Genomic DNA, 27,977 nt, shown 5'->3' with positions numbered 1-27,977 from the left:
ATTATCCCAAATGAATTATGCCTTTAGGAGAGAAGGGGAGAAAGAAAGCAAACAAACTGTAGAAATGTAACTAAATTTCAATACATTTTCTAAACTACAGATTACCAAAAGAGATTGACAAATAAATCAAATTTAAGCTTGTGAAAAGAGTAGCATCAACCTGTATGTAGCTAGGCAGCTCCTCTCAAGTCATAAGAATATAATAATTCTGATTTGTAAAGCCTAATACTACCTCTATCCACAAGGCAAGTGGAGGTCCTGGAGGAGAACAAGGTTTTTTTTAGTTGAAAGACCTGAAGATTCCCACAATTTTTTCCTTCAATCTTTCACTACACAGCTGTTTGCCCCTATCCAGATTCTTTTGGTTGGGAGGAAAATGTGGCCTAACCGTAGATCTGTTTTCCACAGCTGTTGGTATATCTTCTACTTATTGGCCATCAGGAGGTTCCTTTGCACCTTAGTACATTTTTAACAATTGAAAAGCCTAGGTGAAGGTCCGTAGGGCAGGGCACTATCAAACAAGAGTATAGTTGAGAGGGAGCTCTATCACATTTAAAAGCACAAGAAAGTCTATGTAGCTTTCTTGACTACTTATGAGAAATAACAGATAGTTTAAAATTCGTTTTAGTGCAGGCTTAGTATCTATAGGTTGGGATAGAACCCATATACTTCATGTGTGGTTACAAATTCCATTATGGGGAAAATTGGTTCCACAGTTGCCACAGCTACACTGTGATTCAATGAGACATGTATTTTAATATGTTTATACACTTTGATTGCAAAGCAGGTAGAAACCACTTATCACAGATGGCTTGCTTTGTTCTGAAAATAATCAATTAAAGTTGCTTGGATACAAAATTGGCTAGAGGACAGAAAGCAGAGAGTAGTGGTGAATGATTGTTTTTCAGACTGGAGGAAAGTATACAGAGATGTTCCCCAGGGCTCAGCATTAGGACCACTGCTCTTTTTGATATATATTAATGACCTGGACTTGGGTATAGAGGGTACAATTTCAAACGTTTCAGATGACACGAAACTCAAAAATTTAGAATAAACAATGTGGATGATAGTAACAGACTTCAGGTGGACGTAGACAGACTGGTGAAATGGACAGACAACATGGCAGATGAAATTTAACAGAGAAGTGTGAAGTGATGCATTTTGGTAGGAAGAATGAGGAGAGGCAATATAAACTAAATGGTATAATTTTAAAGGTGCAGGAACAGAGAGACCCGAGGGTGTACACACACAAATCTTTGAAGGGGGCAGGACAAGTTGAGAAGGCTGTTAAAAAAAAGCATATGGGATCCTGGCTTTATTAATAGAGGCATAGAATACAAAAGAAAGGAAGTTATGCTAAACCTTTATAAAACACTGGTTAGGCCTCAGTAGGAGAACCGTGTTCAATTCTGGACACCACACTTTAGGAAGGATGTCAAGGCGTTAGAGAGGGTGCAGAAGAAATTTACTAGAATGGTACCAGGGATGAGGGACTTCAGTTATGTGGAGAGACTGGGGAAGCTGAGGTGGTTGTTCTTAGAACAAAGAAGGTTAAAGGGAGATTTGATAGAGGTGTTCAAGATCATGAAGGGTTTTGAGAGAGTAAATTAGGAGAAACTGTTTCCAGTGGCAGAGGGGTCGGTAACCAGAGGACACAGATTTAAGGTAATTGGCAAAAGAGCCAGAGGCGACATGAGAAATCATTTTTTTTAAATACAGCGAGTTGTAATGATCTGGAATAGACTGAGTGAAAGGGTGGTGGAAGCAGATTCAATAGTAACTTTGAAAAGGAAATTAGATAAATACTTCAAGGGGAAAAAATTTACAGAGCTATGGGGAAAGAGTAGCGGAATGGGACTAATTGGATAGCTCTTTCAAAGAGCCGGCACAGGCACGATGGGCCAAATGGCCTCCACCTGAGCTGTACCTATGACAACACGATGAAAGTTAAAGGTTTGGTAATAAACGTAATTGAATTTGGATCTCTCATTGAGTTGAAGTTCAGGAAATTATTTTTTTTCTTCTTTATTCATTCATGGGATGTGGGCATCATTGGCAAGGCCAGCATTTATTGCCCATCCCTAATTGCCCTTGAGAAGGTGGTGGTGACCCGCCTTCTTGAACCGCTGCAGTCCATGTGGTGAAGGTTCTCCCACAGTGCTGTTAGGTAGGGAGTTCCAGGATTTTGACCCAGCGACGATGAAGGAATGGCGATATATTTCTAAGTCGGGATGGTGTGTGACTTGGAGGGAACACAGGAACAGAAGTAGGCCATTCAGCCCCTCGTGCCTGCTCCGCCATTTGATAAGATCATGGCTGATCTGTGATCGAACTCCGTATACCTGCCTTTGGCCCATATCCCTTAATACCTTTGGTTGCCAAAAAGCTATCTATCTCAGATTTAAATTTAGCAATTGAGCTAGTATCAATTGCCGTTTGCAGAAGAGAGTTCCAAACTTCTACCACTCTCAGTGTGTAGAAATGTTTTCTAATCTCACTCCTGAAAGGTCTGGCTCTAATTTTTAGACTGTGCCCCCTACTCCTAGAATCCCCAACCAGCGGAAATAGTTTCTCTCTATCCACCCTATCTGTTCCCCTTAATATCTTAGAAACTTCGATCAGATCACCCCTTAACCTTCTAAACTTCAGAGAATACAACCCCAATTTGTGTAATCTCTCCTCGTAACTTAACCCTTGAAGTCCCCGTATCATTCTAGTAAACCTACGCTGCACTCCCTCCAAGGCCAATATGTCCTTCCGAAGGTGCGGTGCCCAGAACTGCTCACAGTACTCCAGGTGCAGCCTAACCAGGGTTTTGTATAGCTGCAGCATAACTTCTGCCTATCTTGTGGATGGTACACACTGCAGCCACAGTGCGTTGGTGGTAAAGGGAGTGAATGTTTAGGGTGGTGGATGGGGTGCCAATCAAGCGGGCTGCTTTGTCCTGGATGGGGTCGAGCTTCTTGAGTGTTGTTGGAGCTGTACTCATTATATTGTTTTGTAAGCTTTGTTCAACTGTGGTGGATAACTTTTGAGTTCCTACATTCCAGGTTGAACGTCAAAGGGTACGCAAGGTGTATCTCAGATTGTATTCGCTTTCCACCAGTTCCTCTTAACCTATCTATAATCGAGGCTGCAGACTGTACTAGTAGATGAAACCATAAATATAAGTTCCAGAAACTGGTCTACATTTAATGTTACCAAGAGTTAGAGAATGTCTTGTGCTTTTATTTTTTTTGTACTAGCTAGAAGTTAAAAGTTCTGTAATCATGTGAAATCTGCTGTATTGATTTTCTACTATCTACTTTTTAATGTTTAAAATAGATCATTTTTAGCTCATAGCCTAAGTCGCACATCCAACAGTTTGTTTATCCTTCCCCAATCCAAAGGCTAGGAGAACATGAGTGTGCTTGTGTCAATTCAATGAACTAACTACAGTAACAAGTATTTCTGTTCAACCTATAGGCAATACGACATGGCCAGATATTGTCTAATAAAGTCACATTCTGGTTCATAGGGAGAAAGGGCTCGCTTACACACAGGTCTTCAGCACTTAGCACAAGAGAAATATCTGGTGAAGCCCTAAAAATGTATGAGGAAAAACAAGTAGTAGCGTGTCGGTGATACCAAGCTTGGGCTTTAAAAACCTGTCGACTATAGGAGGAAGGGAAGACTGAAGGAGGTGAGGAGTTCCACTGTTTTGAGATTCTGGGAACTTAAAAGGGGGAGTCGGAGATGATGCAATGAGTGTCAATTTCAACACGGTGTAATGAGAAAAAAGGAAGAGAATGTAGTATAATCAGGGTCACCTTACACCCCCCCCCCCCCCCCATCCCCGCGCCCCTCTCACGATATCTGTTAAAAAATCCCAGCCATCTATTAGTCTCAATATAACTAACTGCACGCATTCACACATACACTCACATGAATATTATCAGTGGGATGACTGGTTCCGTGAACATAAGCTCAGAGAAGGAATTCGCTACCAGATCGTAGATCATCAAGAGGAATTGTATTGACAGCACAAGGCTGTAGTTTGACGTCTGGAGCATTCCCCTGTCAAGTCAGTGTCAGTAACAGAGAATCAGTTGTACAGCAATCCAAACTCATGGTCTGTCCAATAACCTGGAACACAAAGATGCATTTCAGCCATGGAATAAAAATAATTTGCACATAAAACAACATATGGGGATCTAAGCATCGTAACAAATCCACCACCGCCAACCCCCCCCCCCCCCCCACCCCATGGGTAGACGATTACTGATGTCAATCAATGGGGCAAATATAACATGCCTACATCATAGTACCCCAAATGCTACCCCAAGATGAGCTAATTTAGTACAGAGCGGGAACTCCAGTTGTATCGCTCCATACCATATCCTATGATGCCTTTACCCAGTAATCAATGGGGCAGATAAGGGGTCTGCACGATTGAATTCAAGACCTATGTGCAAAGACTACTAAAAAGTGTGGTAACCACCAATTTAGTTCACTGGTTATGGGGACAATTCCAAACTTACTACCATGAATAATCAATTACCCGTTTCTAGTACAGTCCCGGCTCCTGGATCCCGACAGAGGTCTTGGGTGTATGTAACAGCCAGAAAAAGCAGCTGTTGTCTCTGGTTCTTTCTTTCAACGACTGTACGGACTATATGGGTACGATATTGGCCAAATTCTTTCATCCCGCAAAGAGGCAATATGCAGTGTACGCCAGTACCCACAAAAGGACTAATAAAATGACACAGAACAGCCAGCATCGAAGGATCATCCCGCATGTAATCCAATTACCATATTTACTCACGTATAAGGCAACCCACAAAGAAAACTACCTCTCCCACCCCATACATTCCAACAAAAATTAGAAAGAAACAAACAAACTTGCATTGATACAGTGCCTTTCACAAGCTCTGGATATCCTAAAGTACTTCAGAGCCAATGAATTACTTTTGAAGTGTAGTCACTGTTGCAACGTAAGGAAATGCTTCACATTTGTAGAATCAGAGAATCTTAAGAGCACAGAAGGAGGCCAACGTGCACATGCTGGCTCTTTGAAAGAGCTACAAGAATGTAAGAACATAAGAAATAGGAGCAGGTGTTAGCCATACGGCCCCTCGAGCCTGCTCCGCCATTCAATAAGATCTTGGCTGATCTTCGACCTCAACTCCACTTTCCAACCCGATCCCCAAATCCCTTGATTCCCCTAGAGTCGAAAAATCTACTTAACTGAGCCTTGAATATACTCAACGACTGAGCATCCACAGCCCTCTGGGGCAGAGAATTCCAAAGATTCACAACCCTCTGAGTGAAGAAATTCCTCATCACAGTCTTAAATGGCCAACCCCTTATGCCCCCTAGTTCTAGACTCTCCAGCCAGGGGAAACAACCTCTCAGCATCTACACTGTTAAGCCCCCTCAGAATCTTATATGCTTCAATTAGATCACCTTTCATTCTTCTAAACTCAAGAGTATAGGTCAATTCTACTCAACCGCTCATAGGACAACCCTCTCATCCCAGGAATCAATCTAGTGAACCTTCGTTGCACTGCCTCCAAGGCAAGTATATCCTTCCTTAGATAAGGAGACCAAAACTGTACAAAGTACTCCAGGTGAGGTCTCACCAAAGCCCTTTACAACTGTAGTAAGACTTCCTTACTCTTGTACTCCAGCCCCATTTGCCTTCCTAATTGCTTGCTGTACCTGCATGCTAACTTTGTGCTTCTTGTACAAGTACACCCAAATCTCTCTGAACAACAACATTTAATAATTTCTCACCATTTTAAAAAATATTCTGTTTTTCTATTCTTCCTACCAAAGTGAATAGCCTCACATTTCCCTGCATTATACTCCATCTGCCACCTTCTTGCCCATTCACTTAACCTATCTATATCCCCTTGCAGACTCTCTGTCCTCCTCACAACTTACTTTCCCACCTAGCTTTGTATCATCAGCAAACTTGGATACATTACACTTTATCCCTTCATAAATCATTAAATATAGATTGTAAATAGCTGAGGCCCAAACATCGATCCTTGTGGCACCCCACTAGTCACAGCTTGCCAACCTGAAAATGACCCGTTTATCCCTACTCTCTGTTTTCTGTCTGTTAACCAATCCTTTATCCACGCTAATATATTACCCCCGACCCCATGATCCCTTATATGGTGCCGCATAAAAGGTCGTTACACCTTATTGAATGCCTTTTGAAAATCCAAATATGCTACATCCACTGGTTCCCCTTTATCTACCCTGCTAGTTACATCCTCAAAAAACTCTAATGGATTTGTCAAACATGATTTCCTTTTCATAAAACCGTATTGACTCTGCCTAATCATAATATAATTTTCTAAGTGCCCTGTTACCACTTCCTTAATAATGGATTCCAGCATTTTCCCGATGACCGATGTCAGGCTAACTGGTCTGTAGTTCCCTGTTTTCTCTCTCCCTCCTTTCTTGAATAGCAGTGTTACATTTGCTACCTTCCAATCCACTGGGACCGTTCTAGAATCTAAAAACTTTTGGAAGATCACAACCAATGAATCCACTATCTCTGCAGCCACCCTTTCAGAACCCTAAGATGTAGGCCATCAAGTCCAGGGGATTTGTCGGCTTTTAGTCCCATTAGTTTCTCCAGTACTTTTTCTCTACTGATATTAATTACTTTAAGTTCTTCACTCTCATTAGCCCCTTGGTTCCCCACTATTTCTGGTATGTTTTTTGTGTCTTCTACTGTGAAGACAGTTATAAAATATTAGTTTAACACATCTGCCATTTCCTGCTTCCCCATTATAATTTCTCCTGTCTCAGCCTCTAAAGGACCAATGTTTACTTTTGCTACTCTCTTCCTTTTTTCATACTTGTGGAAGCTCTTACAATCCATTTTTACATTTCTTGCTAATTTACTTTCATATTCTATTTTCTCCCTTATCATCAATTTTTGGGACATTCTTTGCTGGTTTCTAAAACTCTCCCAATCCTCAAGCTTACTTCTCTTCTTGGCAACGTTGTAGGCCTCTTCTTTTAATCTAATACTATCCTTAACTTCTTTAGTTAGCCACGGATGAATCACTTTTCCAGTGGAGTTTTTATTTCTCAATGGAATGTATATTCGTTGAGAATGTTGAAATATTTCTTTAAATGTTTGCCATTGCTTATCTACAGTCATACACTTTAATCTAATTTCCCAATCTACCTTTACCAACTCGCCCCTCATACCTATGTAATTGGCTTTATTTAAGACTCTAGTTTCTGACTTAAGTATGTCACTCTGAAACTCAATGAGAAATTCTATCATATTATGATCACTTCCCCAAGGAATCCTTTACTGTGAGATTACTAATTAACCCTGTCTCACTACACAATATAAGATCTTAAATAGCCTGTTCCCTGGTTGGTTCCATGACATATTCTTCTAGGAAACTGTCTCGAATGCATTCTATGAACTCGTCCTCCAGACTACCTTTGCCAATTTGATTTGTCCAGTCTATATGTAGATTAAAGTCCACCACAATTATTGCATTACCTTTGTTACAAGTTCCTACTAGAATCATAGAATCATAGAATAATAGAAAGGTTACAACACGGAAGGAGGCCATTCAGCCCATCGAGTCTGCGCTGGCTCTATGCAAGAGCAATCCAGTTAGTCCCACTCCCCCACCCTATCCCCGTAGCCCTGCAAATTTTTTCCTTTCAAGTACTTATCCAGTTGCCTTTTGAAGGCCATGATTGAATCTGCCTCAACCACCCCCTCAGGCACTGCATCCCAGATCCTAACCACTTGCCGTGTAAAAAGGTTTTTCCCTCATGTCACCTTTGGTTCTTTTGCCAATCACCTTAAATCTATGCTCTCTGGTTCTTGACCCTTCTGCCAATGGGAACAGTTTCTCTCTATCTACTCTGTCTAGACCCTTCATGATTTTGAATACCTCTATCAAATCTCCTCACAACCGTCTCTGTTCCAAGGAGAACAACCCCAGCTTCTCCAGTCTATCCATGTACCTAAAGTCCCTCATCCCTGGAATCATTCTAGTAAATCTCTTCTGCACCCTCTCTAAGGTCTTCATATCTTTCCTAAAGTGCGGTGCCCAGAACTGGGCCAAACCAGTGGTTTATAAAGGTTCAACATAATTTGTTTACTTTTGTACTCTATGCCTCTATTTATAAAGCCCAGGATCCTGTTTGTTTTTTAAAACCGCTTTCTCAACCTGCCCTGCCACCTTCAACGATTTGTGCACATATACCCCCAGATCTCTCTGTTCCTGTACCCCTTTTAGAATTGTGCCCTCTAGTTTATATTGCCTCTCCTCATTCTTCCTACCAAAATGTATCACTTTGCATTTTTCTGCGTTAAATTTCATCTGCCACGTTCGCCCGTGCCACCAGCCTCTCTATATCCTCTTGAAGCCTATTACTATCCTCCTCACTGATTACTACCCTTCCGAGTTTTGTGTCATCTGCAAATTTTGAAATTGTGCCCTGTATACACAAGTCCACGTCATTAATATATATCAAGAAAAGCAGTGGTCCCAGCACCGACCCCCAGGGAACACCACTGTACACCTTCCTCCAGTCCAAAAAAAAATCAATCATTCACCACTACTCTGTTTCCTGTCACTTAGCCAATTCTGTATCCATGTTGCTACTGCCCCCTTTATTCAATGGGCCACAATCTTGATGACAAGCCTACCATGCAGCACTTTACCAAACGCCTTTTGAAAGTCCATATACACCACATCAACTGCATTGCCCTCATCTATCCTTTCTCTTACCTCATCAAAAAAATTATTTCTTGATTAATACTCTGTCCAATGGTACAGCTACTATTAGGGGCCTATAAACTACTCCCACCAGTGTTTTCTGTCCCTTTTTATTTCTTATCTCCACCCATACTGATTCTACTTCCTGATGTTCTGAGCCAAGATCCTTTCTCACCACTGTCCTTATGTCATCCTTTATTATCAGAGCTACACCTGCTCCTTTTCCATTCTGCCTGTCTTTTCAGAACGTCAAGTACCCTGGAATATTTAGTTCCCAACCTTGGTCACCTTGCAACCACGTCTCAGTAATGGCTATTAGATCAAACCCACTTATCTCTATTCGTGCAACTAATTCATCTATCTTATTACGAATGCTCCGTGCAGTCAGATAAAGGGCCTCTAATTTTAATTTTTTATCATTTTTCCCTGCTGCACTATTACCGTTAAACTCTCTGTCCCTTCCTGCCACACTCTGCTTATCTTTACCCAAATCACTACACTGCCCTGTTGCCTTGAATTTACTCATTAGATTTCTAAATTTCCCCTCATCTGACCCCTTCCCCCTCCTTTTTAGTTTAAAGCCCTATCTACAGCCTTAGTTATTCGATTGGCCATGATACTGGTTCCAACCCGGTTTAAGTGGAGCCGTCCCAGCAGAACAGCTCCCTCTTTCCCCAGAACTGGTGCCAGTGCCCCATGAATCGAAATTAGTCCTATTCCCCTGCTCTTTCCCCATAGCCCTGCAAATTTTTCCCCATCAAGTATTTATCCAATTCCCTTTTGAAAGTTACTATTGAATCTGCTTCCAGTACCCTTTCAGGCAGTGCATTCCAGATCATAACTCACTGCATAAAAACAATTCTCATCTTACCTCTTGTTCTTTTGCCAATTACCTTAAATCTGTGTCCTCTGGTTACCGAACCATCTGCCAGTGGAAACGGTGTCTCCTAATTTATCCTATCAAAACCCTTCCTGATTTTGAACATCTCACCTCTATTAAATCTCCCTTCATCAATTCTCTGCTCTAAGAACAATCCCAGCTTCTCTAATTTCTCCAAGTAACTTCATTTACAAAGTTTATATACGAGTCCACCTTTACTTTTTTTTTAAAATAGCTTTTCAATCTAAGGAGCAGCATCCGAACCCTTTCTCAGGCACAGCCCGATCATGAACATCCTACCAGCCAGAAAAGTCAACAAATCAGCTGTTCCACTCCAAGTGGATTTTGCCAGCAGGAGTTTGTCTCATTGAAAGCTTTGGTTCTCCATGCTCCAACTGATATCCTGATGTTTCTGGCTGACATGTGATCAGATCCTGCCCAACAACCGGCTTGGGTTAAGTCAAGTCACGGGATCCCCGTCAGCGTGATCATTTAGAAAGCCATTTTAAATCCATCTGAGCTATGCTAGAATAACACCGAAAGTAATGACTCAAATATGACATCCCCCCCATTTTCAGCTCCCAGTAGCACAAAATTCTAGTCTTTATATGCAGTACAGTAGGTGAAGTCCTCAGACCTTCCAATCTGCAGCACAGAATTTAATGCATTCTGTGGTCAAGGTTCAATTTAGGCACAAATACCATGCTCCAGGAATGAACTGCAATAACAAAACAAGCAAACGAATCAACTAACGATTCTGCTCAGTAGTGATAAATGCTATTCCTTTCATCAGAATAAACTTACAAAGCCAATTCCTCTAGAGAGGCTGAGTTCCCATGACTCAGTTATTGATCCATACAGGCTGGGGTCCCAAGTTTGATCTCAGCCAATGCAGCGGTTGAACACTATTTACCTGCAACTAGGGAGACAAAAATCAGTCAGGGATCACACCCCGATCGAAAGCCAATGACCCCCCCCACCTCACAACTCCTGCCGCTGGGAAGTGTGCATGCATGGATGCTGCATGACAACTGTTACAATTCAAAACACTTCCCAAATAAAATCTTTAAATCGTGCTCTTCGGAAAGTCAGCTTCTGCACTTCTTACAAACCAAAACATGACTTTGTACACAAAATGAAATTTGCTGTACTTGGACCCCTAACTCTCCCTGCTCCTCCACAGTTCCTAGCTTCTCACCATTTAGAAAATACTCTTATCCATCTTTCTTAGGTCCAAAGTGGAGAACCTCACACTGCCCCATATTGAACTCTACCTGCCACAGCTTTGCCCACTCACTTAATCTATCAATGTCCCTTTGTAACATCTGCTCTCATCTTCATTATTTACTGTGCCACCTAACTTGGTGTCATCAGCAAACTTGGATATACAGCTCTCTATTCCTTCATCTAAGTCATTTATAAATATAATGAAAAGCTGAGGCAACCGGTTGGGAGCCATTAAGAACTAAAGCACACAGCATAACAGCCAATGGATGTACGAGTTGGCCTGCTTGTCAGTCTGGGTCGGCATTCTGCCATTTGTGTTTTCATTTCAAGCTGTTCCCCTCCCACTTACTGCCATCCCACTGATGAAAGCAAGAGTTAGAGAGCTTTGTGTGTTCAGCATCAATGTGCCTGCTTGCAACTAGTAGTCACTGTATCATCTGAATATGAATTCAGAAAGTTGCACAAAGATGGGAGGGAAAGTAGAGTGAGGAGGACATAAAAAACCTGCAGGGGGATATAGACAGGCTGGGTGAGTGGGCGGAGATTTGGCAGATGCAATACAATATTGGAAAATGTGAGGTTATGCACTTTGGCAGGAAAAATCAGAGAGCAAGTTATTATCTTGATGGCAAGAGACTGGAAAGTACTGCAGTACAAAGGGATCTGGGGGTCCTAGTGCAAGAAAATCAAAAAGTTAGTATGCAGGTGATCAAGAAGGCCAACGGAACGTTGGCGTTTATTGCTGGGGGATAGAATATAAAAACAGGGAGGTATTGCTGCAGTTATATAAAGGTATTGGTGAGACCGCACCTGGAATACTGCATACAGTTTTGGTGTCCATACTTAAGAAAAGACATACTTGCTCTCGAGGCAGTACAAAGAAGGTTCACTCGGTTAATCCCGGGGATGAGGGAGCGGACATATGAGGAGAGGTTGAATAGATTGGGACTCTACTCATTGGAGTTCAGAAGAATGAGAGGCGATCTTATTGAAACATATAAGATTGTGAAGGGGCTTGATCGGGTGGATGCGGTGAGGATGTTCCCAAGGATGGGTGAAACTAGAACTAGGGGGCATAATCTTAGAATAAGGGGCTGCTCTTTCAAAACCGAGATGAGGGGAAACTTCTTCACTCAGAGGGTGGTAGGTCTGTGGAATTTGCTGCCCCAGGAAGCTGTGGAAGCTACATCATTGAATAAATTCAAAGCAGAAATAGACAGTTTCCTAGAAGTAAAGGGAATTAGGGGTTACGGGGAGCGGTCAGGAAATTGGACATGAATTTAGATTTGAGGTTAGGATCAGATCAGCCATGATCTTATTAAATGGCGGAGCAGGCTCGAAGGGCCGATTGGCCTACTCCTGCCCCTATTTCTTATGTTCTTATAAAACGTTAGTTGGTGACCTCAGGGATCCTAGTTTGAAAATCATTAGTTTCAGCTCACTTGTACCAGTTATTTATGCCAATGGAATTGTACCCAGACAAAATCAGCACTTGCAGGAACAAAAAAGGCAATGGCTTTCTGCAGCATGAGCCCATTCTCAAGTTTGTGTCTCACTACATTGGTTCAGGGCACCTTGCTTGTTTTTCCATTAATCTGCAATCTCTTTCCGTTCTGGCTCCCTCTGGGCTCAACACCTGTACAACAAGCCTGTGCTAGTGATGCCAGCTGATAAGCTCTTCCCAGTCCCAGTCCCACCCCCACCTCTGCAGAAATAATGCTGTGCAAGTCTAGTGAAGTCAGACACAGAGCACTACACCACAGTCTATATTTGGCTTGTTGTATAAACTGAATCGCTCCACCACCAAGGGATTTACTATAATCTGCGTGCTTTATAAGCTGCATTTTGTAAGAATAGAAAAAATTCACAGCCATTCAGATCCTTACATCGTCTACTTTCAAAATTATAAAGTGATAGCATAAGGCAAAGCTAACTGAACAATGAAATAGCTGATAACAATCAAGTTCAGAGAATACTCCTCAACCTTGTTGTGAACTCTGTTGTTATATAGTTGTTAAAATGTACATGCCGTGCTGCCTTGGTTCTAAGCTCTGGAATTCCCTCCCTAAACCCCTCTCTCCTCCTTTAAAATGCTCCTTAAAACCTACCTCTTCGACCAAGCTTTTGGTCACCTGTCCTATGACCTCACATGGCTGAGTGTCAAATTTTGTTTGATAACGCTCCTGTGAAGCTCCTTGCGACGTTTTACTACAAGGCGCTGCATAAATGCAAGTTGTTGTTGCTGTCATCCTGGGCCATCCAAACTAAGGTCTCAGGTTTGATCCCTAGTCTGTGCCGAGTTATCTAATCTCAGACAGGCGGTGGTAGCAGCACTATGATTGATACCAGCCTCCAAGGCCAGGCGAGTAGGAAATAAAATCAGAAATGGTTCCCATTCTTAATTGTCACCTAGTGACTCCTGCTAGAAAGTGAATGTGTAGACATCAGATCTTGGTTGCATTACAGCCCACAATCAAACATCCTGCTGATACTTGCCACATAAGCTTACATGAAGAGTGGCAACTTGAACAACATACTGGTGGCTGGCTGGCTCCCATGGGACCCTACCATCAGAAACTCTATACACTCACCAGAGATTCCACTCCCTATCCGACAACTGTCTCGGTTTGAATCAGACTGTTCACAACCTCAGCGACCCAATTAACTCCGAGCTGAGCTCCGCCCCCATATTCTCTCCATCACAAAGACCACCTACTTCTAAGATCGCCCACCTCCACCCATGCCTGTCACCTCCAGACTCGACTATTCCAATGCTCATCTGGCTGGGCTCCCATCCTCCATAAACCTCAGCTCACCCAAAACTCTGCTACCAGTATCCTAACCCACACCAAGTCCAGTTCCCCCATCTTCCCTGTGCTCACTGTCCTACATTGGTTCCTGGTCCCCAATATCTCCAATTTAAAATGCTCATCCTCGTGTTCAATTCCCTTTATGGACTCGCCCCTCCCCATCTCTGTAACCTTCTCCAGCCCTACAATCCTCCGAGAACTCTGCATTCCTCCCAACTCTGGTTTATTATGTGTCTCCTACTCCCTTCATTCCACCATTGGCAGCTATGCCTTTAGCTGTCTAGGCCCTGAGCTCTGTAATTCCCTCCCTAAACATCTCTGTCGCTCCACCTCTCTCTCCTCCTTTAAGACCCTCCTTAAAACCCACCTTTGTCACCCCTCCTCATAACTTCATCTTTGGCTCGGAGTCAATTTTTAATCTTATTACGTTTCTGTGATGCACCTTGGGACATTTTTTTAAACATTAAAGGCACATATAAATGCAGTTGTTGTTGATAAACCACATAAGCCTTAAGGTCATGATTTATTCTTTAATATCTTACTACCTTGTAATGCACTCCAGCCTGTGTGTTAGTCTGCATGGAACTAGATTTCTAATTTTTTAAAAAGTTTCAGTCATTTCTGTTTATTTCCCCCCACTGCCATTGGTACTACAGATTACATAAAGGGTATGTACAAAGCAGATTAATATGGTACTTTAATTATGCAGACAGTACTTATGGGATTAGGAACATCTTCTTGTAAGTACATCTTGGCCTTTCACTCACTCTAATAGAAGGCACAAGAAAGAGTCACTCAACTGGAGTGGTTGGTTTTTAACATTGAATGCCACACTGCTCTCTGCTGTCACTGCAAATAGTTCCTTTCCTGCAGCCCAAACTACCATTGCTCAAATGTAGTCACAAAGAATTAATACTGTGGAACCTCCTCTTGTTCACCACGGAGGCAGGCAGCCGAACTGACTGGGAGACTGCATATCGTCTCCAAGCCTGCAAACTGCAGCTATCCTCAATTCCCTGTAGCACAGGTTAAACCTATTACTGTTTGTTTCCATTTTTTTCCCCTCAAGATGCTGACTCCTGCTGGGCTACAGTTCCATGGACACCATCAGCCTTTCGGTACCTCACCCAAGTGGCCATTCATCATATGTGAGCCTAGCAGTGAACCCCAGTAGGTTATTTGATTTTCATATGCGAACAAGCCCAATCCTATCCTCACAGAACAATAGAATGTCAGAATGCGTGCACACACACACACACCCCAGAAGCAGGAGTCACTGTTTAGTGACCAGAAGCAGGAAATCTGAACCTTGCCAACCAGGAGTCAAGACCAACTGTAGCACTGCACTGCCAACCCAACCCATTATTATTATTCAATCACCCAGACACAAGGTCTCCCCTCAACTTTAACACAACACATAGACTTAAAGGTTTCATGGCCAATCACCCTCCAAACTCCCTTTAATCATTTCCTCATCATTTTAATACACATCCCATGCTCACCCCTCCACTCCATTCTCACCTACCAACCCTGGGAAAAAAATCACTTCCCAACTCCCTCACAAGGGTCCTCAAAAGTTCCAACCTCCCATTCCCTGGCCTACCACCCACAATAAAATCAACATCTTTTATCATCTAATGCACAACTGTCTCACCTCTATAATTGACACCATTGTCTCCACCAGATGTTTTTCCACTCCCAACCCTGCTACAACAGCCACCTCCATTGCCTCATCTCCTTGGGCCAGAAGCTTGGAAGCACGTAGGAAGAAATCAACCTTGTCCATTTCCAGATCTGGCCTAACCACCTCAAGCAGTACTGTCATTCTCACTTCATGGCCAAATCTACTTAAGATCATTCCTGTAGTCAGAACAACAACTCTTCACCAATCATTTCCTCCATCCTTCAAAATTACAGAATGAGTTGAACAAGATATGAAAATGGTCAGAAAGATAGCAGATAAGATTTAATGTCAACAAATGTAAATTGCTACAAGTAGGAAGAAAAAAATAGATGACACACTCTAAGAATGGTGTTGAAATAGCTAAGTATTAAGTTGAAAGAGACCTAGGAGCCTTAATATACTCAACACTAAACATATCCAATGCAGAACAGCAATCAACAAAGCTAATAGGACATTGAACTACATGGCTAAAACAGTAGAATAAGTCAGAGAAGGTAATGACCAAACCTTATAGTGCTCTAATTAGACCATGATGTGGAGATGCCGGTGATGGACTGGGGTGGAGTCTTACAACACCAGGTTATAGTCAAACAGCTTTATTTGAAATCACAAGCTTTCGGAGGCTTCCTCCTTCGTCAGGAGGAATACTACACCTAGTTCCGATCATAAAGAAACAAGAGAAATATGCCAGTCCTCCCCGGAGGCAGTACCGGGAGTGTCTGGCTTATGAGCAAAAAGTGGAGAAACTTCGGCTTTCCAGCCTGCAAAGGAAGCGACCGAGAGGTAATTTTATTAGAGGTCTATAAAATTGTTAAAAGTATAGAAAAAGTTAACCCATAATATTATTTGAAATTAAACAAACAAGAGTAGAATTAATGGACACAGGTTCAAACTAGAGACGGGTACTTTTAGCAGGAAAGCCTTTACACAAAGTGATCATTATGTAGAGTAAACTTTCAGCGAGAGAAGTGGGAGCAAGGGCTCTGGAATTATCTGAGGAACATCAGTCGTGATGATAGGAGATCTCTGAATGGATAAATTAAGATGGGTCGAATGGCCCTCCTCGTCAATAATCGTCCTGTGAATGTAAACTAAGAACGGGAAGGGTCCCCACACTAATCCTGGGGTCCCCACACTCGGCACCGACCCATCCCCATCCCCTAAACACAACCGAGTCCGGCCGGTTTCCTTCTCCATCCCCAGGTTTCACCTCCTGAGCCTCACCGTCCGATGCAGAACTTCCAACAAGCGATGGTTTTGTTTGGTGAGGTGAGGTGGAGCTGTCCACAGGTCCGGGGTAGGAGCCAGTCCCACTGTTTAAAGGAGAATTCAAAGTGATTGCTCACCTGGTGAACGCCGTTCACTCGGTTCCCCATCCAGCGGTTATCGAGGCCGCCGCGGCTTTCATGGAAACCGGGGACGCGACGTCGCGGAGCATGCGCATAACCTCCCGCAACATCCGGGCTCCTTCGCCTGCACAGCGACACCTGCCGGAGTGGAAGAGCAACAGCGGCCGCACCGCGTTCCCGCTAAAACAGCGACACCCGCCGGAGTGGAAGAGCAACAGCGGCCGCACCGCGTTCCCGCTAAAACAGCGACACCCGCCGGAGTGGAAGAGCAACAGCGGCCGCACCGCGTTCCCGCTAAAACAGCGACACCCGCCGGAGTGGAAGAGCAACAGCGGCCGCACCGCGTTCCCGCTAAAACAGCGACACCCGCCGGAGTGGAAGAGCAACAGCGGCCGCACCGCGTTCCCGCTAAAACAGCGACACCCGCCGGAGTGGAAGAGCAACAGCGGCCGCACCGCGTTCCCGCTAAAACAGCGACACCTGCCGGAGTGGAAGAGCGGTGATTGCACCGCTTTCCCGCTATTCTGCTACCACAGCGACACCTGCTGGCGCGCTGAGCGGAGCAGTCTTCATTGGACACATGGGTACACAAGCTTGGTCCAAAATCTTCAGAAAACAGAGATTGAAGAGCAGCAGCCCACCGTACAATTACCACTGAGCGGTCACTATGCCCACCGAGACACACGAGCTATGAAAGGCCTTTGGTGTTTTTTTCCCCCCCGTTTTGCTTCTTCTCTGAATCCATAGTCTTGTATTTGAAGCAAGATTGGATAGAAGTACCGAAGAACATATTTGTGGGGCCGAATTTTCTCGGGTGCCATCGGGCTCCCACATAATCCGGGAGCAACCGGCCATGTTGGTCCCGAGGTCCGACCTCCATTGCAGGGGGGGGGGTTCTAAGGTTTCCCTCCATTTGGTTGAAAAAGGTTTCTTTCAGTAATTTGAAAATAAGCTGCAGAATGATTTTTTTTCCAGAAAAAGCTTCATGATTCTCATCAACTGCATATTTACAGTTCAGGGAGAGTGTGCAAGTCTTAGGCAGCCACCAGCCAACGGGAAACACTTCGTGATCTGTGTTTTGCTACAATTCAAAACCATTATTCTTAAAACAGAAACTTAAAATTAAGACTATTGTTATTTTAGTTAAAATTTTATTTTTCTCAGTTTCTACATGCTGTAAACTTATTTGAGTTCCCCCCAACAAATCCAATGCTGAAAGCTTTTAAGGTAAACGTTTTCTAAAAAGGCTTTGTTTATATTTTGACAGAAAATATTTAATTAACGCAGCTGTGGAGGACAGAACCGGAATTTTGGAATTTTTTTTTAGCCAAAATGAGATATAAACTATTATCATTCCTACCAAACTACATGACCCCCCCCCTCCCACCCCACCCCAGCTGACAAACCCAAGGACCACTCCTCTCTCAATTCTGCAGGACTGCATAACCCCCCTCCCCTCCCCTCCCTAACACTGTTAAACACCAGGTGCCTACCATCTATCACCTAGTTATGTATCCTGGGGCTTCAATAAAAGGCAACAGATAAAATCTATTCTAATAGACAATATAATTGTTTGTTAGAATTGGTCACTGACTCCTCCGCAACTCCTCCAGCATTTATCAGGCTGTGGGTTCCACCTGTGTACACGTATTAGCGTGCCATACAGTGCAGGATTCTTAATTGCCACTTTTTAGGTCTATTACAAGCATCCCAACTCAACTTTTTAGCACCTCCAGCAATGCAGCATTCCCTCAGTGTCAGCCTAAATTATATCAGAGGCAAGAGTGCTACCAACTCAACCAAGCTGGCACTTGGGCAGCATTAAAAACCCATAATAGTTACATATCTGTATGCATTTTATGCCATATGGAGGACAGGGGACAAGAAATCAGTTTGTGACCTGCCTCTAAAAGACAGTGCAGCTTAATTGCTGTAACTGAGGCAGTATCCACAATGGGACCATATACTGCAAACTTTGGAGTTAGTCTGAGTGAAGCAGATGGAGCAAGGTACCCACAAGTGCAATATCAGTGATGTAGTGCAGTCCCTTCACACTTAGTGAATCTGTACAACATCCAGAGGTTCCCATCCCACAAGCATCAGGATGCTGTGGAATTCTATGAGCCTATTCTTTTGGAAGCGGTATTCCCAGTGCTGTGTGATTCTGCAAATTCTTGGCTTTTTCCACATCTTCTGCTGAGCAGAAGTCTTCCAGAAACAGAGTCGCTAAGTTACTCAGACGTTTGTTTTTGGACATGGAGAACCGTAGCATACACTCAATAACGGGCATTGCTGTGATTTCTTCCCGTGACAAAGGAGTCATCAGGTACATTAACGTGGTAATGGCAGACAGTACCGTGTCCTCATTAGGGCTGGATAAACAGTCCAGCACTGCCTGAACCCCATTGTTCTGTAAAATATATTCCTTGTTCTGTTTGTCTAGACACAGGTTACAGAGACCACCTGTAGGAAATAAAAACACCGTCAGCACTGGGTCCATGAAAAATAAATACTGTGAGAAGGGGCTAATATACAAGAATTACAGGTGAGGATATGATGAATTAGCACCAACAATAAACATTAATTTTACTTTTAATGTTCATACAGTTCCCTTCCCATTTAACACACGAATAAAAAGGGCTTTGATTTATAATTGCTACAAAAATGTGGACACAATGACATAATCTCAACCTGAAAATACTATCACTCCCATAACCCTTTGGAATTTGAAAAATCCTAATGACGCTAATATACTGGTACATTACACAGCATCAACACATATCCCTGACTCCTCATGAGGAAATCCATTATCCATATAAAAGTTTTGAGATGGTCTGAAGAGCATCCATCACACTTCAGAGTGCTCAAAGCAAAAAGAAAGGCAATTATTTTACATTTAAGTCAATTGCAGATTAATACCTAATGGTGAGGAATTTTTGCAGATTGACCTGGAAAGTTACAAGCACCTTGCTATCTGCAAAATTCTCTCATTAGCAATAATTAACCTCTAGATCGACATAAACCACTTTCCTCTCGGGAGTACCTGAGTTTGGGGCCTAAAGGGACAGGCCAGATTAGCAGTTAAACATCACAACCATGTTCCAGAATCCAGAAAATCAGATAAATAGATAAATATAAAAAAATCTTGAGATGTTACTGCCAACATTTCTGATATTGCACTTTTTCAATCTATAAATTTCTGTCATATTTCCTTAAAAAAAGGTATTGAAAAAGCAATCTAGTCATTTCCTACTGATTGCTTCTGACAAGAGGCCCAGAATAGACCACAGCCTGGATGATCCAGATTACTCAACATGCAGGGAGGTGACAAAACACAAAATATAAAAATTAGTCTTTACCTATTCCAAATTCTACAAATCTTTCATTATCTTCTGTGAGCATATCCAGGAATAGGTCAATGACCTGCAGCTGTCGAAGATACTGATAGTTACTGGGATCATAGGCAAAGTTAGCCAGGTTTGCCAGAACTTGCTCCTTTGACTCTGAGAAGTTAGAACAAAACAATGTTAGCTTTCATACAAACTCGACTGTACAGGACCTGCACTGGCACAGTCATTGTGCTCATCAGGCCCAATAACTATCATATTTATGACAGAATGCACATCATGCAAAAGCCAACTTCAGTGATGTATGCCCAGTAAAGCCTAACCTGTGAAGTGCTGCAATAAATGCACCAATAAACAATAGATTAAGAAAATACTAAACACCATAAACTTTAAGATAGTGGCAACTTTGCGTGGACAGAATCATGAGCACAACCAAAAAAATTGGTTTTCATGGCATCTGCGCCTCACTCCCAAACATCCCCATGACTGTTCTTTTCAGAACATTTACTACTTGGAATCCTATAGTTCCAATCCCGGATTGTGACCGATAATCATAGATCACCATCTTACGTTTTTGGTCATCCTACCTTGACTGTCAGTATCCTGGAACTCAGTAACAAGGGCTTGCAGGTAATCAAACCGGTCTTGCCCCTGGGATTTACTTTCCATACCCCGACCTGAGCTGGCCATTTCAACTGAACTCCAGTCAGCTGCATTAAAAAGAGAAATACTGATCACAAGCCTAGTCAGATTGCATTATGGAAACAGTTGTGCGACATAACCTGATTCCCACTATGCCAGATTCCAGGCGGAGAAAGGACAGAGGATTAAAAAGATAAAATGCTGCCATGATCTAATTAAATGGCAGGACAGGCTTGAGTGGCTGAATGGCCTGCTCCTGTTCCTATGTTTCATTGCTAACAAAATGGCAGAGCAAGTGGGCCAATTGACCTATTCCTATTTCTATGCATTGCTGGCCGAAGAGCTCAGTACAGCTACAGCCATATTAAAGTAGCCCCACAGTCCACCATGCCACTTGCTAAATCACTGTGGTAGTGCAGCAGCTGTCATCACCAAGTCCCACCTAGGGGCCCTCTCCCATACTCCTCTAATGCTTTCTCCTAGCCCCTTCTCAACTGATTTGTGGGTCCTCAAAGTTTAACTTCACCCTGAACATAAACTTTCCCATCCATAGTCACCCGAGGCTTCACCATCTCCAATCGCTGACAGGGCCATCTCCCAATCAGTACCTCATCCCCTTCTCTGTCCATCTTCCCTTGCAATACCCTCACCACTTTTCCTGAAAAAAAAAACATAATTCCAGCTCCTTTATCAATACTCTTTCAAATCCCCAGCTCCATCTTTGGCCATCCACAATTCCACTGTTTACTTTGTCAACAGTTCCCTTAGCTTTGCCTTTGACGACCACCAAGTGCAAGGAGCTTATGGTCCAATCTGTTTCTCAGAGCAATACTATTCATGCAGCCGCCATCTCCTCCTCACTCCCATCCCAGTCCTGAACCCATATTACAATGAATTCTCCCACATCTCCCCCACCTCCACCGTGAGACTCGCCTCCTGTTCTCTCAAAACACTCCCCCCATAAAACTTGTGAATAATCGACTACCTTTCTGTGACATAGGAAATCCCGTTATCTTTCAAATCATTAAAAAGTCCCTCCATTCCTGAGGCGCAGCTAGGAATTGTCATTTGAGTGGAAGTGCTGGCAGGGATACCGCATTTTTCACAGGTAAATATGTTTTGATTGTAAACTTGTTGCCTGATATGAAGGTAACTATTTGACACACCTCTGCTTCATTCAGTGGTGTGGTGGGGGGGGGGAATCTAACGAAGCTCAGCCCAGCTGCAGTCGGCAATAAAGCAGCCGCCGCACCACCTCCATCAGTTCGCCGCGGGGCACCGACTCCTCTCCGGCCTCTTTGAGGAACATCAGGCGAGGCCTTGGCCCTGGGGGTATCACAGGAGACCTGACCCAGGGAAGAAGCCGCTAAGTATGAACCTGAAGCTGATGACTCACCCCGTCCACCAGACCGCAAATTGAGGCTGAACTGCAGCGACACTTCCATCGAGAGCGGGACACGACGCCGAGGCTTCTGAGCATGCGCAAACCGCCCAGGAGCCGAGCCCCGCCCCCCCCCCAGCGCCCCGTTACTCTTCCAACGCAGCGCCACCTGTCGGCGGGGAGGTCTTCCCATCGTCACCGTGGGAATTTAAAGGGACACTGACAGCAGCAATTCTTTCACAACACTATCATTCATGAAGCTAACCAACTCTCGAAGCATTATCCAACCACAGCAAGTCGGTCTGCATCAACCGTTTTAGTGTAATCATATGTTTGGAGAGTTTAAATGATCTCTTGTTAATGTGGGAGTCAATGTAGGGAAATGCAGCACTGTTTAATTTTTTGTTCCCTTTATCTCCCAACTTTCTCTTCTCTCCTGAAGGTGCTGATTATTGCGCGGGTTTTAATTGGCTCCATCCATCCTTTGGTACCTCGCCAAACTGGATAGACAACAAAAACTTGCATTCCTATAGCACTACTTACCTACAGGAATACATTTCAAATATTTTACATTAAGGAGGATAAAACACTATGCAGGCCAGAAAAAACCAGCCTTCGGAAGCAGCCACCACAAATGGCCTCCTCAATACAGTATTCACTTCAGGGACATCTTGAAACAACTATTACCTACGCTGATATAATGACTGCAATTATTTGGAGTGGGTTTGGGGCAAAAGTGGTGGGGAATGGGCGGACCCCTTGACCTCATTTAAATGTGGTGGAACAGGCTTAATGAGAATTGGCATTTTTTTGTCAGGAGATTTCATAAGAACATAAGAACTAGGAGCAGGAGTAGGCCATACGGCCCCTCGAGCCTGCTCCACCATTCAATAGGATCACTGCTGATGATCTACCACAACTCCACTTTCCTGCCCTATCCCCATATCCCTTAATTCCCTTCACGTCCAAAAATCTATTGATCTCAGTTTTGAATATACTCAATGTCTGAGCATCCACATCCCTCTGGGGTAGAGAACTCCAAACATTCACGACCCTCTGAGTGAAGAAATTTTTCCTCATCTCAGCCCTAAATGGCTGATCCCTTATCCTGAGACTATGCCCCCTAGTTCTAGACTCTCCCGCCAGGTGAAAACAGCCTCTCAGCATCAACCCTGCTAAGCCCTCTAAGAATTTTATACAATTCAATGAGATCACCTCTCATTCCTCTAAATTCTACTCAGGCCTGTTCCACTCAATCTCTCCTCATAGGATAACCCTCTCATCCCAGGAAACAATCTAGTGAACCTTTGTTGCACCCCCTCTAAGGCAAGCATATTCTTCCTTAGGTAAGGTGTCCAAAACTGTACACAGTACTCCAGGTGAGGTCTCACCAGAGCCCTATATAATTGAAGCAAGACTTCCTTACTCTTATACTCCAACCCCCTTCCAATAAAGGTGAACATACCATTTGCTTTCCTAATTGCTTGCTGTACCTGCATGTTAACTTTCTGTGATTCGTGTACAAGGTCACACAAATCCCTCTGAATACCAACATTTACTTGTCTCTTACCTTTTAAAAAATATTCTGTTTTTCTATTCTTCCTACCAAAGTGGATAATTTCACATTTCCCCACGTTATACTCCATCTACCACCTTCTTGCCCAATCACTTAACTGTCTATATCCCTTTGTAGCCTCTTTGCATCCTCCTCCAACTTACTTTCCCACCTAGCTTTATATTATCAGCAAACTTGGATACATTACACTCAGTCCCTTCATCTAAGTCATTAATATAGATTGTAAACAGCTGAGGCCCAAGCACTGATCCTTATGGCACCCCACTAGTTACAAGCTGCCAACCCGAAAATGACCCGTTTATTCCTACTCTCTGTTTTCTGTCCGTTAACCAATTCTCAATCCATGCTAATATATTACCCCCAATCCCATGAGCCCTAATCTTGTGTAACACCTTATCGAATGCCTTTTGAAAATCCAACTATGCTACATCCACTGGTTCCCCCTTATCTACCCTGCTAGTTTCACTCTCAAAATCGCTAGTAGATTTGTCAAACACAATTTCCCTTTCATAAAACTGTGTTGATTCTAATCACATTATGATTTTCTAACTGCCCTTTTACCACGTCCTTAATAATAGATTCTAGCATTTTCCCTACCACTGATGTCAGGCTAACTGGCCTATAGTTCCCTGTTCTCTTTCTCTCTCCTTTCTTAAATAGCGGGATTACATTTGCTACCTTCCAATCTACAGGGACCGTTCTAGAATCTAGGGAATTCTGGAAGATCAAAACCAATGCATCCACTATCTCTGCAGCCACCTCTTTTAAAACCCTAGGATGTCGGCCATCTGGTCCAGGGGATTTGTTGGCTTTTAGTCCCAATAATTTCTCTTGTACTTTTTCTTTACTAATATTAATTATTTTAAGTTCCTCACTCTCATTAGACCCTTGGTTCCCCACTCTTTCCGGAATGTTTTTTGTGTCTTCTACTGTGAAGATAGGTACAAAATATTTGTTTAACATCTCTGCCATTTCCTTATTCCCCATTATAATTTCTCCTGTCTCTGCCTCTAAGGGACCCACGTTCACTTTCGCTACTCTCTTCCTTTTTACATACTTGTAGAAGCTCTTACAATCTGTTTTTGTATTTCTTGCTAGTTTACTCTCATATTCTGTTTTCTCCCTCTTTATCAGTTTCTTGGACATCCTTTGCTGATTTCTAAAACCCTCCCAATCCTCAGGACTACTACTCTTTTTGGCAACTTTGTAAGCCTCTTCTTTTAATCTAATATTATCCTTAACTTCTCCAGTTAGCCACGGTTGGACCACTTTTCCCATGGAGTTTTTACTCCTCAAGGGAATGTATATTCGTTGAGAATTATGAATTATTTCTTTAAATGTTCACCATTGCTAATCGACCGTCATATCTTTTAATCTAATTTCCCAATCTACCTTAGCCAACTCGCCCCTCATACCTATGTTATTGGCTTTGTTTAAATTTAAGACCCTAATTTCAGACTTAACTACATCACTTTCAAACTCAATATGAAATTCTATCTTACAGGGCAGGGTGGAAATGACTGGAATTTTCTGTTAACTGATATTTCTGTTTTTGTTGCTTTTTTTATTGTTGGTTTGAACAATAAAGTTTCACATTCGTGGCATTCTGTAACTGAAATAAAATCGCGTGGCGATTGTTACTCAAGGGAATTTTAGAAGCGATTCTTTAAAAAAATTTTGGGGTGGGGGGAGAGAGCAAAATATAGATATTGCTTCATGGGAAGCAAGACTTTGTTTAATAAAGACAAGACAGGAGGTTTTACAGTTATTGGTTGTTGAATTACTATAAGATTACTAATTAACCCTGTCTCATTGCACAATACTAGATCTAAAATAGCCTGTTCCCTAGTTGGTTCCTCGACATATTGTTGTAGAATTCAGATGCAGTTTTTTTTGTGGTAGATATGAGATGGTAGCCTTTAAGAATGCATTCTCCTCTGCCCTTTAAGAATGCTTTTCACTGGCTTGCAATGGATTTGGATTAACCATCAGCCTAAAGAATTGTAAACAATTTTACAACACCAAGTTATAGTCCAGCAATTTTATTTTAAATTCACAAGCTTTCGGAGATTTTCTCCTTCCTCAGGTAAATGTTCAGGATCTCCTTGAAGCCTACGCATTTATACATATTGAATAATACATGGTGTTTACAGACTGCCCCTGCAACTGCCCGTTGCCAAGGCAATCACCGTGTTCAGACAGAGAGGTGTCATCTGCAGAACCCCCGAATACACATTCAACAAAAAAACAAACAGGGAAAAAAACAACAGAGAGAAAAAAAACACAGAGAGAGGCAGAAACATCCGGAAGGCAGAGAGAGCCAGCAAATGACCCATTATATTAAAAACAGATAATATTTGTTCGCTGGTGGGGTAACGTGTAGCGTGACATGAACCCAAGATCCCGGTTGAGGCCGTCCTCATGGGTGCGGAACTTGGCTATCAATTTCTGCTCGACGATTTTGCGTTGTCGTGTGTCTCGAAGGCCGCCTTGGAGTACGCTTACCCGAAGGTCGGTGGATGAATGTCCATGACTGCTGAAGTGTTCCCCGACTGGGAGGGAACCCTCCTGTTTGGCGATTGTTGCGCGGTGTCCGTTCATCCGTTGTCGCAGCGTCTGCATGGTCTCGCCAATGTACCATGCTCTGGGGCATCCTTTCCTGCAACGTATGAGGTAGACAACGTTGGCCGAGTCACAGGAGTATGAACCATGCACCTGGTGGGTGGTGTCATCTCGTGTGATGGTGGTATCTGTGTCGATGATCTGGCATGTCTTGCAGAGGTTACCGTGGCAGGGTTGTGTGGCGTCGTGGACGCTGTCCTAAAGAAGACAGTGATCATGGCACCAGAAGTTTCAATAGCTAAAACCACGCAAGAAGTTGTAATCAAGTTCTGCTACCTAGGATCAGCTGTGTTGGATAACTTATCTCTAGATGACAAGCTAAATTCTTGCATTGGAAAGGCAGCAACCACATTTGGCCAATTGACTAAGCATATGTGGATTAATAGGAAATTACTATTGAGCATCAAGATACGAGACTACCAAATGTGCGTCCTGAGCACGCTGCTGTATGGCAACGAGACCTGGACCACCTACAGCAGGCATGAAAGAAGGCTAAACTCTTTCCACACCCGCTGTCGTCACCATATTTTAAGTATGAAGTAGGAAGATAAAGTTCCTGACACCAAAGCACTTGAGGAAGCTAACATGCCAAGATCTCTTGTATGGAGAACTTGCAGATGTTTCAACGCTGCTGGGTTGACCTAGACTCAGATTCAAAGACGTTTGATAAAGGGAGTTGAAAACTTTTAACATCAATACTGCAAGCTGGGAAGATGTAGCTACACTGAAGGGCTTTGCTACATCAAGGAGCCACAGAGGTTGAACAGAGGTGGCTGAGAAAAAGAAAAGTGAAGAGAGCAAAGAGAAAAGAACATCAGGTTTCAAGAGTCAATACTGAGCGGACTTCATCATCTGAGCCTGTGATTTATGCACCATCTGTGACAAGGACTGTTCCTCAAGAATTGGACTCCAGCCACTCACATTATAGCATGACAATATCAATCTATCTATCTATTTAACTATAAAACATTTTAAAATAATACATCAGGACTCCAGATGTCACATTCTAGACGCCACACAGCCTAATTCAAATTTATAAATCACATTTAATTCTGGAGCCAAAATGTCTGCGGCTTCCAACAAACAAAGTCAAAGTTCTGCAGCGTGACTTGTAAGCAAGCTAAGCATACACTTCAACAATACACAACAATTACTCTGTGTAGCTTTAAAGAAATATGTAGTGACACATCAGCAGAATAATCCATTGTGTTTAAAATGGTATAATGTTTCTGTCTTTACAAAATAGTGCATTCTCTATCTTATCATGAGCAGTACCATGGAACGTTATCTAATAATATAAAAACAATATGTCAGCACATGCCAGATGTCACACTCTGGACATCATGTTCCACACTCCTAATGTTTTCACTTTTTTACAGATGCAAAATAATCTTAAAAATGAGATAAAAAGCCCAATTGTTGGATGCTGAGTGCTTTTGACCTGGAGTTGAAACTGACAAACACTTTATACTTTGCAAATCTTCCTGACTAAAGGACAATTAAACTCTGAGTGGCTTCAGCTTGTGTTAACTTAACAACAGTTACACATTGTTGCCTTCAGGGAACTTAGTGTCACCTTAGCAGAATAATACATTGTGCATTACATGGTTTAAAACACCTGTCTCTATAAAAGAGTATATCATCTTTTTTACTGTAAGCAATGCCTTGGGAAATCCTCTAGCTATTTAAAAGTATTGCGTCTA

General features: G+C 42.8%; 2 protein-coding genes across 5 annotated transcripts in view; both read right to left on the bottom strand.

The window, feature by feature from the left end:
* Positions 1–16,822, bottom strand: part of tmem138 (transmembrane protein 138) — a 34,117-nt gene extending 17,295 nt beyond the window's left edge. The window contains exons 1-2 of the mRNA XM_067993492.1: positions 16,704–16,822; positions 3,925–4,125 (exon numbers count right to left, since the gene is read on the bottom strand). Coding sequence (XP_067849593.1) covers positions 3,925–4,052 — 128 coding nt within the window. The 5' untranslated portion in view covers positions 4,053–4,125; positions 16,704–16,822. The remainder of the gene's footprint in view (positions 1–3,924; positions 4,126–16,703) is intronic.
* Positions 16,823–18,337: 1,515 nt separating this feature from the next.
* Positions 18,338–22,170, bottom strand: armc7 (armadillo repeat containing 7). Of its 4 annotated transcripts, none has more exons than XM_067993488.1 (4): positions 22,092–22,170; positions 20,641–20,763; positions 20,066–20,209; positions 18,338–19,169 (listed from the first exon to the last, which is right to left on the bottom strand). In XM_067993488.1, exons 1-4 carry the CDS (start codon positions 22,138–22,140, stop codon positions 18,832–18,834), a joined length of 654 nt encoding a protein of 217 aa, XP_067849589.1. In that variant the 5' UTR covers positions 22,141–22,170; the 3' UTR covers positions 18,338–18,831. The 4 variants fall into 4 exon arrangements, with proteins under 4 accessions (XP_067849589.1, XP_067849591.1, XP_067849590.1 ...); XM_067993490.1 differs by lacking the exon at positions 22,092–22,170 and adding an exon at positions 21,862–22,085; XM_067993489.1 differs by lacking the exon at positions 22,092–22,170 and adding an exon at positions 21,681–21,841.
* Positions 22,171–27,977: the final 5,807 nt, after the last annotated feature.

The sequence above is a fragment of the Heptranchias perlo genome, chromosome 12 (assembly GCF_035084215.1).
Source record: "Heptranchias perlo isolate sHepPer1 chromosome 12, sHepPer1.hap1, whole genome shotgun sequence".
Taxonomy (NCBI): domain Eukaryota; kingdom Metazoa; phylum Chordata; class Chondrichthyes; order Hexanchiformes; family Hexanchidae; genus Heptranchias; species Heptranchias perlo.
This window is presented reverse-complemented; position numbering and strand designations above follow the sequence as displayed.